Source organism: Periophthalmus magnuspinnatus, chromosome 6, assembly GCF_009829125.3.
Source record: "Periophthalmus magnuspinnatus isolate fPerMag1 chromosome 6, fPerMag1.2.pri, whole genome shotgun sequence".
Classification (NCBI taxonomy): Eukaryota; Metazoa; Chordata; class Actinopteri; order Gobiiformes; family Gobiidae; genus Periophthalmus; species Periophthalmus magnuspinnatus.
In genome coordinates, this window is record NC_047131.1 from 13,025,576 (window position 1) to 13,038,904 (window position 13,329).

Sequence of the window (13,329 nt, forward strand, 5' to 3'; positions counted from 1 at the left end):
ACCATAGGAACTATCCCACCAAACAAAGTCAAAATTAGAAAAACATGAAAACCTGTCATACGCACTTTAGGTCCATCCGTCTACCACATTCATTAATCCTCTTTTTCTACAACTTCAGGTGATCACCCTACTCATAAATAACTGTAAGCGTAGAAATGTCGCTATAATTGTTCATGTTTGTCATGTCTTGTCTGTCATACAATACATAGATCATTTCTTACCTAGTTTTGCTCCTGTAATAATAAACCCACAGATGGGGCAATACCAGAGAAGACCACTGGGGGGGGGGGGGGGGTTGAGAATGCACAGAGAAAGAAAAAGGCTTCAACTTTGACCTGAGATCGAACCGCACCTAGAGGGGCTATGCTAGGCGCTAATGCTAACAAGTACAAAATTTTAAAAAGGGTGCCGAAAGTACACGCTCGCACTTTGAGCTAAGGTGTCCATTCCAAATAATAATTATAATATTAACATTAAAAATATTATCAGACATCCACAAGACACATACAGGAACTTTTCATCACAAAACGAAAGGCTTTGACATAATTTTGGGGCAACAGAAAAAAATAATAATAATTTTCAAGATTTTCTATAAACAGGTATAAGAAAATGAACTAGTGGAGACCGATAGCAAACCTGAAGAATTTCTTTGTAACATCCAAAAAGAGTAAAAAAATCATAAAATAGCAGCTTTGTTCTGTACAGACATAGAGGCAAACATTTTCTGAAAAAGTTTACAAAAGTGACCAACCAAATGATGTGTATAAAAAGCCCCGCGCAGTCTAAACCTGCACAGGCGTACAGAATAGATCATGTGAAATGTAGAGAGGCCATCCCAAACAGAGCCGCCATGTTGGAAAGGTAACATGTCTTTCCTTCTGGGTTGAAACAGTGGTCTATTTGGTTCAGACTAGTCTTTATCAGCACAAAGATGGTGGGCTAAAAGCAGAGGTGATGTGTCCCTTGATTGTAATATTCAGTCATTTGTGGATAAATGTAGACAAAATAAAGGCTGTGATGCAGAGATGAATATGGCATAGATAGAACTAGCTAATATTCTGAAAGAGAGAAAGACACGTGAGATGGGGAGGGGTCTTGGGGGAGTAATTAACAGTGTCCCGATGTTCTCCTGGCTTAATTATTGTTGATCATTGTAGGGCTATAGGCCTTTACTCGTTTAGCCGATTAATTGGTCGCTGGTGTCTTAGTTGATAAAAATTTGTATTAGGTGGGTAATTATTTTATTTCATTCATTATTATATTCATTATTTCATTATTTGGTATTTACACTACCTGTCAAAAGTTTGGACACACCTCCTCGTTCAGTGTTGTTTTTCTTTTACTACTTTCTACATTTTAGATACATAGAGAAGACATCAAATATACAATGTCAGATATATGGAATTATGTAGCAAAAAAAGTTAAATAACTCTAAGTAACTAAATATTTTTTATATTTTATATTCAGATCCTCAGAGTAGACACCCTTTGCTTTGTTGACAGTGCTACAAACCCTTGGCCTTGTTGTAGTTGTAGTTTATGTTTACTACATTCCACATGTTCATTCATAGTTTTTTTTGCCTTCAGTGAGAATCTACAATGTAAATAATTATGAAAATAAAGAAGAAAGATAAATGAAAAAGTGTATCCAAACTTTTGACAGAAGGGTGCATGTAAAAAGGCAGATTAAATTCATGATTCACAAGTTTTCTTTGTCTTTATATAAATATATACGAACAAGTATTCTTTAGTTGACGACTACAGCCCTAATATCTGGCCCAGCCTAATTGTCACTTTTATGAAGGAATTGTGAAACAGAGTTGTACTCAGTGACAAAAATTGTTGTTTTTAATTTATGAGTTGTGTTCTGATATTAAGGGCGCTGTTGATATGCAATTCTAATGCAATTTTAATAAAACACAATAAAAAAATAATTCAGTATGAGACCTCTTTGAGTATCAGGATACATATTATGGACACTGACCTGTATCTGAATATTGTTTCATAAAGTTCTTGAAAATACCCAATCATTCGTACCGTTCTGTGTTAGTAGAGTGAAATTTCAGCAGGTCCATGATCTGTCTGTTATTGCGTACTTGAACCAATCAGAGAAGGCCTTACATTTGTATTATTTTCCATTATGTATAAATTCAAATCCATCTCATCTCTGAATCACAGTCTTGAAGCATCATTTAAACCTGTACAAAGGAATTAGCAAAAAAAAAAAAAAAAAATCTAAAATTTAAAAAACTGATTTGGCAACAGTTTGGCAGATTCAGACTCTCTCATTTGACCAATAGAAAGGCTTAGTTTGAGGCATCTTCATCAGCGCATACAAAAGTCACGTCCTATTGGAAAGTCAGAGCCAGAGTCGGGAAAGTGCTCTTCTGTTCGGGTGAACCAGCGGATATGTGTCTGTAGGGGGCGCTGGCAGATATGTGTTTTGTAAAAAGATTTCAGTTTCTTTCACAACGTCTCAGGTTGGGCTACACAAGGAGTCCCCAGTGTCGAGTGTGAAATCAAAACAACATGAAGGAGTGGAAATCGCCCCACCTGTTCCGTACCGCCTGATCCGTACCACCAGCTTTAGAGATGAGGCTCTGGATACCCTGTTTGAGTTTTTGTTTCCGAGATGCGCCTAAGACACTGCAAACAACAATACCTATATGTATTCAAATTGCAGAATTCAGAAGCTTGATTTGAGAAATTTGGACCAATTTAGATTAAAAATATTTGAAAGTAAAAAGAGTTATAACATTTTCTTGTTTTTTTTTTGTTTTGTTTTTTTGTAAAGAACAACTGTCAAAAAATATTGTCTTGGGGAATAAAAATCAAACCAGATATATAGGAATTTAGAATTAGTTGCAATCAAATCAAATTCAGTATCAGAAATATTAGAAAAAACTGTGTTTCCATTTTCTCTCAAACGTTAATAAAATTTAAAAATTTTGTTCACTGCACAATTCGAACATGTCTGAATATTATCAAACAGAGATGGATTTGATTTTGTTACTTAAGGATAGACTTGATACCAGTTTTGATACCTGAATGATTTGTTTAAAGTTGTTTTTTTAGATCCGGGGCCGGGTCGCGGGGGCAGCAGTCTAAGCAGGGACTCCCAGACTTCCCTCACCCCGGGAGCGGAAGAAAATGGAAAATGGATGGGATGTTTTTTTAGATATTGTAATTTTCACCACAAAATAACAGGTAGTATTTGTTTATTATACCATGTAGTCTCTTACACTAGATCTGATAAAACTCAATATGAAACTGTTCAGGAAAGGTCACATTTTATCCAATTATGTGATTATTATTATTATTTTTCTTTTTTGGATTGATGCTTAAATGAGTATCTAGTTTTGATACTCATTTTAATATTAGTATCTGATTTTCAATACTTTTAACAACCCTATTATCAAAATGTAATTATAAAATTTTAATTACACAATAAAATTTGGCTTTTGTTTTTTTCAAAAATCAGCAACGAGTCTCCCAGCTAAATGATAATAATACGTGAATATATCTGAACTAGTAATAAAGACTCAAATCAAATTCATGAATTCATTTGAACTCATACAGATACCCACTGCTGTGACATCAGCACGCGGAGGACTGGGGAAGGGGCAGCGTGCGTTCATTCTTCCTGCCTCCGTTCATGTGCGCGTACGGCTGCAGCTCGTCAAAGTTCGGCCGCAATACCACCACAGGGCCGTTGGCGGAGAGCCCCTGTCCCGACTGTTTGTCCGGGGACGCGGCCGGGCTCTGGGGGGCGACAGACAAGGGAGTAGGGGGGGTCCCAGCTCCTAACAGCGGAGTGCTGGGGCTCTGCTGTCCTGTGGAGGGTGTGGAGCAGGACGTGGGTGGGTGCTGGCGGGTGGAGGATGGGTCCAAAGGGATGTTCTCCATGGTCTCCACATCCATGTGCTCCAGCTCCTCAGTGTCGGGGGGCTTGTTGTCCTCGCTGTAGAAGAAGCTCATGTCCCTGAAGGGGGGCTCCATCTCCTCCTTGATGCTGCTGATGATCTCCAGGAAGGACGGCCGCATTTTGGGGTTGTACTGCCAGCACATGCGCATCAGCTCGAATCTGGACACAGGCAAAAAAAAGTGTATTAAATTACATACAAAGTACCTGATTTTGACTGTCTTAAAAACATGAAAATCAAAACTGGTCAATTTTAAATGGTTTGTTGTGGTCCAAGGTTATTCAAGGTTATTATTGCACTCATTACAATTCAATATTACAAATAAGTCAGATGTCACTTCTTGTTCATTTGATATTTTTAAACATGATGTATTCTAACTTGATTCATCTTGATACCCCTATTTACAGAAAACTGCGTGAGCGGCTAGTCGCTTCTACATCCTGTTCAAATGCAGAAGGGTTCAAAAAACATTAGATGAATCAATCACAGCCCCTGAGACATCTGCTCTTAAAAATTCTCATATCATTCAAAACAAAATATGTAACTTTTTTCACCACAGATAAATAAGTTTACAGTTTTGATTGTGTTTGCACTGTTTCTCAGTCCTCTGCCTTATTTTCTTTCCTTGTAAGCAGCCATTTTTGTTTTGACCCAAAAGGACCATGCATTTCTCCGACTGTATAATCCGCCTGTCAATCACGTCTAAATGGGGAGGTGGAATACAGTTCCAGATACACCCATATCATTAATTGATTTTTTGAACTTTCTACCATTTTATAACATTGTTCTCTCATCAAAAAAATGCCTGAAGAGGATTTACCATATATGTTTGATCCATACATGTTTGAGTATTTTTGCAATGTCTCCTGGGCTCTATTCAAACCCTCCTAACAGTTAACTGCAAGATTCTGTGCAACGCTCAGCCCACTATCCTGTGTTACCCATGTTCCCACACAACAATTCTCCATGAATATATAAAAACATGACACAAAACTGTACACAGCAACCTGACAAACCTGATGCACTGTGCAGTAGTTTTGAGGTGCACTCTGATTGTGTTGTGCTTTAATGGGCAAAGTTGGGGGACTCGGAGTCAAAAAAGAAATTGAAACATATAAAAAATCTCAATATGTTGTTTTCAACAAATACAGCATTTTCAAAATAAAAAGGCAAGCAGTCACTACCCCCTCTTTAAACTATTGTCATAGTGTGCGGTTTTGGCTGACCAGGCGAACAGTCGTAAACAACATGTCCCTGTTTCATCCAGTAGAGGGCAGAAGACACTAAGGAACTGAGTCATATCTGTTTATTTGACCTCATTTCAGATGCAACAGCTTTAAAGCAAGTACAACATCCCACTGTTATTTATTAGGGCATTCATTTTCTATTTTTTCTTTAATTTGATAAAGTTTGTGCATTAAAGATGTAATATTTTAGAGGGTTTTTTTTTTTTTTTAGTTTAGACTTTGAGATGTACATGTACCACTTCAGACAAATGGGTACAGTCACAAGTATCACCACCACCACAACCAGGACCAAACTAGGTCTAAGCCGACTTAACTAGAACTAAACAATAGAAAAGACACTAGTACCACCAGTAGAAGCCCATGTACAACAGTTGCACAACCAATACAACACATTCTGTTCATCAACAAACCAGTATTTACTGTAATTTCCAATGCTTACAATACAAAAGTCTTCTCCAGTCTGTGCTATTACCATGGTGCACACTGTGCTCCTTTAAAGGTGCTCTATGTAACTTTTCTGATGAAGGGACTGTAACCTGCTTGTCTCTATGGAGATGTTATTGCTTTGCCTGTAATGTTCGACAGTATGGCCTTAACTTATCTACCTCACATTTTAAGTGTGATGTTTGCTTAAAAATACCTTGAAAAACAGATATTCTGCCATGCCTGGTAATGCCCCAGCTTGTTTCCATGGAGACAGATAAGTTTATGCCATACTGTGGAACATTTGATAACACCTCCATGCAGACTAGCAGGTGGCAAATCCTCCACTAAAACGTTACATAGTGCACCTTTAATGTTCAAATCAATGTACTCCAACTACAATTCTGAAGAGGAGGACAGGTCTAAAGTTTCAGTATTTGGATTTATTTAATGGAGAGGTCTACAGCCAATCCACAAGTACAAGCAAGTGGTTTGGAAGACAGATTTTTGTTCAGGAAATCAATTATGAAAGAAATTAGTTTTTAAGAATAAGAAATCAAACTGAAAATGTTGAAAAATCATATTGACTTTACTTTACTTTGATATTCACATCATTTATCATCAGGACCCGTCTCCATGGAGATACATAAATGACTGTAAAACATTCTTATCAAAACAAACTACCTTGGAGCTTGATTTCAGTACTTCGAAATACCTTCACATGGGATTAAGGACCCCCTCCACACACACACACACACACACACACCCACCCACACCCCCCCCCCCCCACACACACCCACACACACACTGTATCCAGGACAAAACACAAGGCTGCCATGGCAACGCACGCTTGTGTCTGCTCAACACCGCTCTGTGTCTGCCTTTTAGGTGAGTTGTGGCAATAGAGGGGGAGAGAAGGAAGGATAGAGGAAGGAAAGGAGAGAGGGAATAAGAGAAGATAGAGGAAGGAGAAAGAGGAGAATGCATGAGGGGGGTAAAACAGAGAAAAGATGGAGGAGATAGGGACGGAAAGAGGGAGCGGGGAGAGCTATGGGAGGGGAGTGAGAGGGGGAGAGAAAGAAGAAGTAGAGAGGAGGGGATGCCTTCTCATTGAGGTCAGAGACAAACTGGACAAATGCACTGACATGGACCGTCTGCCCTCCGCCTTCAAAGACAGATGAGGCTACTTAAGGCCATCGCAGCATTGGTCTTAAAATAATGTATGTGTAAAAAAGAAAAAACAACTCTATGAACAAGTCTAAAAGAGTCCCTGTGCCCTCTGCTGGCAACAAGGGGAAGTGCAATTCAAATACGGTTAAAAAAAACAAAAAAACTAAAAAGAACAAGTTTATCAAAGATGTCTGGACCAACAAACCTCAACATTCTGGACTCCCTATAGTTTAACCTGAGCTGTAGGACAGGTCAGAATTATATGGTGGAAGTTGCTGTTTAACTGTCAGATTGCAGATTTGTTGACCTGGTTTATAGTTAATATCTGTAATTCCTGGGCCTGTCCACGTGAAACAAGAACTGGCACAAAGTTCAACGTCTTCTCTGTCAGTATAAATGAGCTAAGGTTGTTCTATTTTCTATAACATTTCAGAAACACCCCAAAAATGTCTCTGTTATCAGCTGAAGTCTTTTAAGCCATTAGGTTGATATGGCAAGTTCGTGGAGCAATTCCCAAACAAATAATGATAAGGTTCAACATTTGTGGATGATACAGTAGGTTTGGATTTCTTTCACAAACAGTGCATCTCCCACAGAGTTTAAATTGCTGGGACATCACAACATTCTATAGGCCGATAATATTTAATGGTGACAAGAGATCGACCGATATAAGTTGGGTTTTTTTTCATGGCTGATGCCGATACCGATTGTTTAGAATCCAGAGGCCGATAAGCTCTGCCAATATTGGTCCGATGTGTAGGGCGGGTTTCCATTATTTTCCCCAAATAATGTTAATAATTTAAATTTCAACCACAGCCCTTTTTTTACCACAAACCTATGAGAGAGCTGTAGTCATGTGTTAACTGCAGATTTCTCTTTGTATTAAACTAAAAAAGCCTTGTATGGATTTTTTAGGCGCAACACAACTAAAAGGCTTAAGGGCTGGAGACTTAAGTCTGAAAGCTGATACGCTAAAAAGTCCAAATATATGCCTGATATAACGGACGACTGGTATATTGGTCTATCTCTAATAGTTAGTCATGACATTTTCTTTGGTAAAAGCTTAAAACATCTAAAATGCGAAGGAGCTGTTATAGTCTAGTAACATGTACAACAGTCTACAACTCCGCTAAACATCTAAAACAAGAAAATCAAGTCAACAGTACTTAAAACACATTCATCACTGATACAGACTCGGATCAGACAAACTTGAACAGAACCTTACTCTGCAGAAATAAATTGTTTGAGAGGAAATAATTATTCTGGGGAGAAAAAGTATCTCCACAGACAAAAATGAGTCAATAAAAAACAAAGAAACACATTTGTCTGTTGTGCTGCGCATAGTTCTCCCTCAGAGCTTTTTTTTTTTTGATTAAAATGATGTCAATGCATAACCTCTATTCATGGGTTTCAGACAAACAATTCTTTCCTGATTTGAAGGAATTTGTGCAGACCCGGTAAGAGCCTCTCCCCATTCAAAAGATACAATATTTTGATTTGAAACGCTTAATTGCTATGACCACGGAGGACGGTTGCCATAGCTTGAGACCCATGAATAGACCCCTGCCCTCCGTCTCAAACTATGACATCAACAAATTCTGAACGTGAACGCCAACTATACACTGAAACCGTTGCTAAAATAAGTATTGAATAAACAAAACCCAGCCCAAGTATGTCATAGGTAAAGAAACAACATTACAAGACCATAAACACCTTTACTAATCTGTCTGCTCTATAAATCACAAATGAAGACGCATTCCTGTGGCGTGTGCACTTGCTTGGCTGACCGTGCTGCCCTCCTCTCGCCCTCATAGGCAGCTGGAATGAGCAGCATCTGGGCCGGCCCCACTCCAGCCGGGGCCTCCCTTCTATGGGCCGCTCACAGGGGTCGCTCACAGGGGCCGACAGCAGGGGCCCGCGCTCACGTCAGAGCCCCTTTTAAAAGCATGACGTGAATGTGAGCCCTGGTCTTGGCTCAGCCTCTGCTCATATCACATGATAGCACACGCTCGCACCAGAATAGACCAGAGCCAGAGTACTAGTGCGGCCTGAGTTGTGTAAGCGGCACTGGGTAACAATGTGTCTGCAGAGGGCCTGACATAGGAGCCCAGGGGAGGGTTTCTCAATGAGGAGACTGGTTTGTGTTATTGGGCCTTTACCTGATTTAAATTTGTTCTGGTTGAGATCAAAGGCCTTTATAGTATGCAGTGTATAGTGTAAATGCAGTTAATTGAGAAAAAAAGACTGAAAAACGTAACCTATGCATTTTACAAAGCATATTGCTCAGGAATAACTAATAGAGAAGCTACTGAGATGATCACTGATTTTCATCCAATCAACATTCGTCCCTAAGAATCATGGGAATCAACTGCGTATGACTATCCCAACCACTTCATTCTCTGTCATGCTGCATTTTTCAAGAGTGAGAATGCAACATTAAGAGGGAAGAGATTGATGGGAACTGTGTGGAAACAGTTCTGACCTGACACCATCCCAGATACTTGTGTCTGTGTCATGGTGCAATATCACAGCGGCGGAAAGGACTAAGCTCACACGCAAACGTGTATCTCACTCAAGGTTTAAAATCATGTACAGGTCCTTTAAGAAAATAACTTTGCTTTGAAAAAAAGTTTTGTTTTGAACTATTCAAACTAAGCATGTGCAGGACCAGATGTTCGGTGATTCTGTCTCAAATAATCTTCTTTTTGTTATATATTTTTATTCAAATTCTTCAAAATTTCAATTAATTTTACTTTAATTATAAAAAAAAACCTGATTCTGCAGCAACAGTAGTTTAGGCGGTAGAGTGTTAATTTAAATTCCCCTCTTATTCTGGTACTACTATTTTTGTGTCTCTGGGCAGGACACTTCACACATCTGTTACTATGAGGGTCAATAGAAAGGCAGTCCGACTTCTGTCAGAGGCCCCAGGGCAGCTGTGGCTCTACCACAGTGTAAATAAATGAATGACTTTGAGCTCTTTGAGAAGCGTGCTAACCAATCCTTACTGTATTTTATTGTCCATTTATATTCAAATAATTTATTTTCACCATAAAACACAGGCCAAATATGTTTGGGTTTTTTTCTCTTTTGAAAGTTTGGGATACTTTTGGAGTATTTGGGGTATATGCCGGTGGGAGGAGGTGTACTTACAACATGTCGGGGCAGTTGTCGGGTTTGTCCAGCAGGCCACCCTCCATGACGAAGCGCAGGACCTGCTCATTGGACATGCCTTGGTATGGCTGCTCCGCTAACGTGGCAATTTCCCATAGCACCACGCCGAAGGACCTACGACACGGTAAATGTCAGGTAATATATACAGCAGAACTTGTTTAAATGGCTAAGTTACAAACAATTTGCTCTTTGAATTGACTTTGTTGCAGATAGTCATCACTAGAAGTAGCAGCAGTACCACAGTGTGAACCTACCACACGTCCGACATAGTGGTGAAGACGCCGTCTTTCAGAGACTCGGGGGACATCCAGCGCACAGGCAGCAGACCCTTCCCTCCCTTTCTGTAGTAGTCTGTCTCGTAAATGTCCCTTGTCATGCCAAAATCTGTGGGACAAGAAAAACAAAGAGGTTAGGGACTGTTTATCACTGAATGCTATTTAATTACACCTGATGTGGCTGTGGGTCAGTAGTAGAGTATTCACCCACAAGCCAGAAGATTTCTATCAATCTGTCCCAGGACAGCTGTGGCTACAATTACCACCACTGAGTGTGGAGTGAATAATGCACAGTATTGCAAAGTGACTTTGAGCATCTGGATAGCGCTGTATAAGACACATTATGTGCAAATGTCATCATTAATCCCTTTCACAGGGAGCCACACCATAACACTTTGTCTAGTGTTGATATTTGGCATATTTCTGTCCTTTAAACAGTCCGACCTCCTATCTTGACTGTGAAGTCCTCAGCCACCATGCAGTTCCTTGCTGCCAGGTCACGGTGCACAAACTTGTTGGCGTTCAGGTAAGCCATGCCATCTGCGATCTCTCCTGCCATCTGGATCATCTTCTTCAGAGGAGGCAGCACCTGTGTGGTAGAGTTCTGACAAAAGAGGAGGTGGGAGAGGTCAGGATTTGAATTTTCTTTGTATGATTATGACAAATAAGGCTTCTAAGAAGAAACAACTGACTTAACATCACATTATAACTGGGAAACTGCTGTCTTAAAAATGTGAAAAACAGAACTAGGGTTGCAGTGGTCCAAAGTTATTCCTCACTTACCTTATTTTGCCGTGACAGTATTGCTAACAACAACTAGCATGCTAACATGCACTTCCTGATTAATGCACAATAAATCACTTCATAAATAGATGCAGACAGTACACAGTGGGCTTATTTTGACCTCAAGAGCCTATCTCTACTGGGACAAGACAGTTAAGGCACACAAAAAATCTGGTTCAATGCCTTTAACTAAGACTAAACCTCAGCTAGACCAGAACTAAACCAGGACTAGAATAGGACCAAACCAAGTCTACATCAGGACTACACAGGGCTTAAACCTGTAATAATAATACTCTATAAAAGCCATCAGCTATATCAAAGGTGCAATTTAGACTAACTTACCATTCCACAGTTGATCAGAATCAGTCTTTTTTTAATAAATGTGTTATATAAATAAAGTGGATTTCGATCTGAATCAGTATTAAAGTACTTGGCATGACACATTTTATACTGGTTTTGAAAAAAAAATGAATTTATGGCACCAAATGTTGACCAAATTGTTCGGTTTTAAAATCAAGAACACGTTAACATCTTGTCCTGGCCTGATTGTATTGTTTTATTCTTTCCCATAGCTGCATGTGGCCTTGGCCTGGTCTCAGTCTGGTCTCTGGACACTCACATCCTGTTACAGCAGCCTTGGCTACAACATGATTCATTATCTACAGAGGAATACAATGAACTCAATGTGTTTTATCTCACATTTGATACATAGAAAAGAATCATACGATTTTGGCTTCAGAGGTTGATTCCACGTAGTGATAACATCAAGTGGTAATACAGGAAGTGCTCCACTGTGTGTTTTAAACTCCATACACCTTCACTAGAATCATTTGGATAATTTCATCCTTGGAATTGCTCATCTGTACTGAGCAAAAAGTAGAAAATAGCTATTACCTTGTGATGCTTCATGCCATCACAAGGTAGAATAGAACAGAACAGACTGTGGGTAGTGTAGGGTATGGTAGTAGGCTAAAGTGTGGTTTGGTATGGTCATGTATGGTAGGGTGCGGTGGTAGACTATGGCAGGATACAGTTGGGTGTAGTATTAGGCTAGGGTATGGTATATAGTGAGGTACAGTAGTAGGATATGGTATGGAAGTGGGGTATAGTATTAGGCTCTGTTATGGAATACTCACTGGTTTTCGAAGCGAGCGCAGGTGACTTTTGAGGTCTCCACGGGTCATCAGCTCCATTATAACTAGAGTGGGCTGCCCTTGTGAGACCACGCCCAGCAACCGCACCTGACCAATCACAGAGCACAACAATACCATCAGTTACAACACAGGAAAACAAGAGTTATTGAAAATGTACCTGAATCAAAATATTTAGATATTTTGTAAAACTAAAATATATATTTGTTCACCTTCTAGTTTCAATACAAATGGAACATCCAAACCCTGTTCCATTTGACATCACATTACCTCACATACAAACAGTAGAATATCCTTAGCTCTTACCACGTGGTGACAGTTGAACTCTTTCATGACCGAAGCTTCGTTCAAAAACTCAATTCTCTCCCTCATGCTGGCTGTCTCGTTGACCGTTTTAATGGCCACCCTGGTCTCCGGCTCGTCCTTGACCACTCCCTTGGCGGTGCCCTCGTACACCATGCCGAAGGAGCCCTGGCCCAGCTCACGGTGCATGCTGATCTTCTCACGTGCCACCTCCCACTCGTCCGGCACGTACACTGTCACGCACACAAGCGCACCCTCAGGTCAGTACAGACAGCAGCGGTAAAAAGGGTAAAAGTCAGACTTAACACCTAAAGTCCACCCACAAAACACATTTGAAATAGAGCAGCTAAACTGGGCAGTACTTGGAGGACTAAAGGGGAGAGTGAGGGGGGAGGAGGGGCGGGGTCTGAAAGGCTAAAGGGGAGAGTGAGGAGAGAGGAGGCCGGGGTCTGGGGGTGTCATTGTTCTAAAAGGGATCCACACGTCAAACTCCGGTCCTGCAGCCAGGTGTTTGTAATCTGAAACACCTTTAATCAGGGTTGTCTTTTGTAATGTCAAATAGTAAATTACAGAGGCCACTGGAGGCAGCACCCACTTAGATTTTGACTGTTTTTAAACAAAGCTGCAGATTTACCTACTTTGCACAAAAATGACTAGAAACAGTAGATAATACTATTCAAAAACCATATACACAGCAAAAAAAAGATTGATCTGGTGTTAAGTTCCACTTTAAAGGAGGGGGCATTCTTACTCTCGGCTGCGCTGAAGTACTCCGGGTTCACAGAGGCGTACAGGACTCCGTTGCCAAGGCGATCGTTATTCCTGTGGGGAGAAGCAGTCTGGGTTAGGAATGGTTTGGAATGGCATGGTTCGTGTGTTGT

General features: G+C 40.2%; 1 protein-coding gene across 1 annotated transcript in view; it reads right to left on the reverse strand.

The window, feature by feature from the left end:
* Positions 1-3,330: 3,330 nt before the first annotated feature.
* The window catches only part of igf1ra (insulin-like growth factor 1a receptor), an 88,917-nt gene continuing 78,918 nt past the window's right edge, over positions 3,331-13,329 (reverse strand). The window contains exons 15-21 of the mRNA XM_033968041.2: positions 13,200-13,270; positions 12,452-12,681; positions 12,131-12,235; positions 10,656-10,815; positions 10,191-10,320; positions 9,916-10,050; positions 3,331-4,083 (exon numbers count right to left, since the gene is read on the reverse strand). Of these exons, the coding sequence (XP_033823932.1) occupies positions 3,597-4,083; positions 9,916-10,050; positions 10,191-10,320; positions 10,656-10,815; positions 12,131-12,235; positions 12,452-12,681; positions 13,200-13,270 (1,318 nt within the window). The 3' untranslated portion in view covers positions 3,331-3,596. The remainder of the gene's footprint in view (positions 4,084-9,915; positions 10,051-10,190; positions 10,321-10,655; positions 10,816-12,130; positions 12,236-12,451; positions 12,682-13,199; positions 13,271-13,329) is intronic.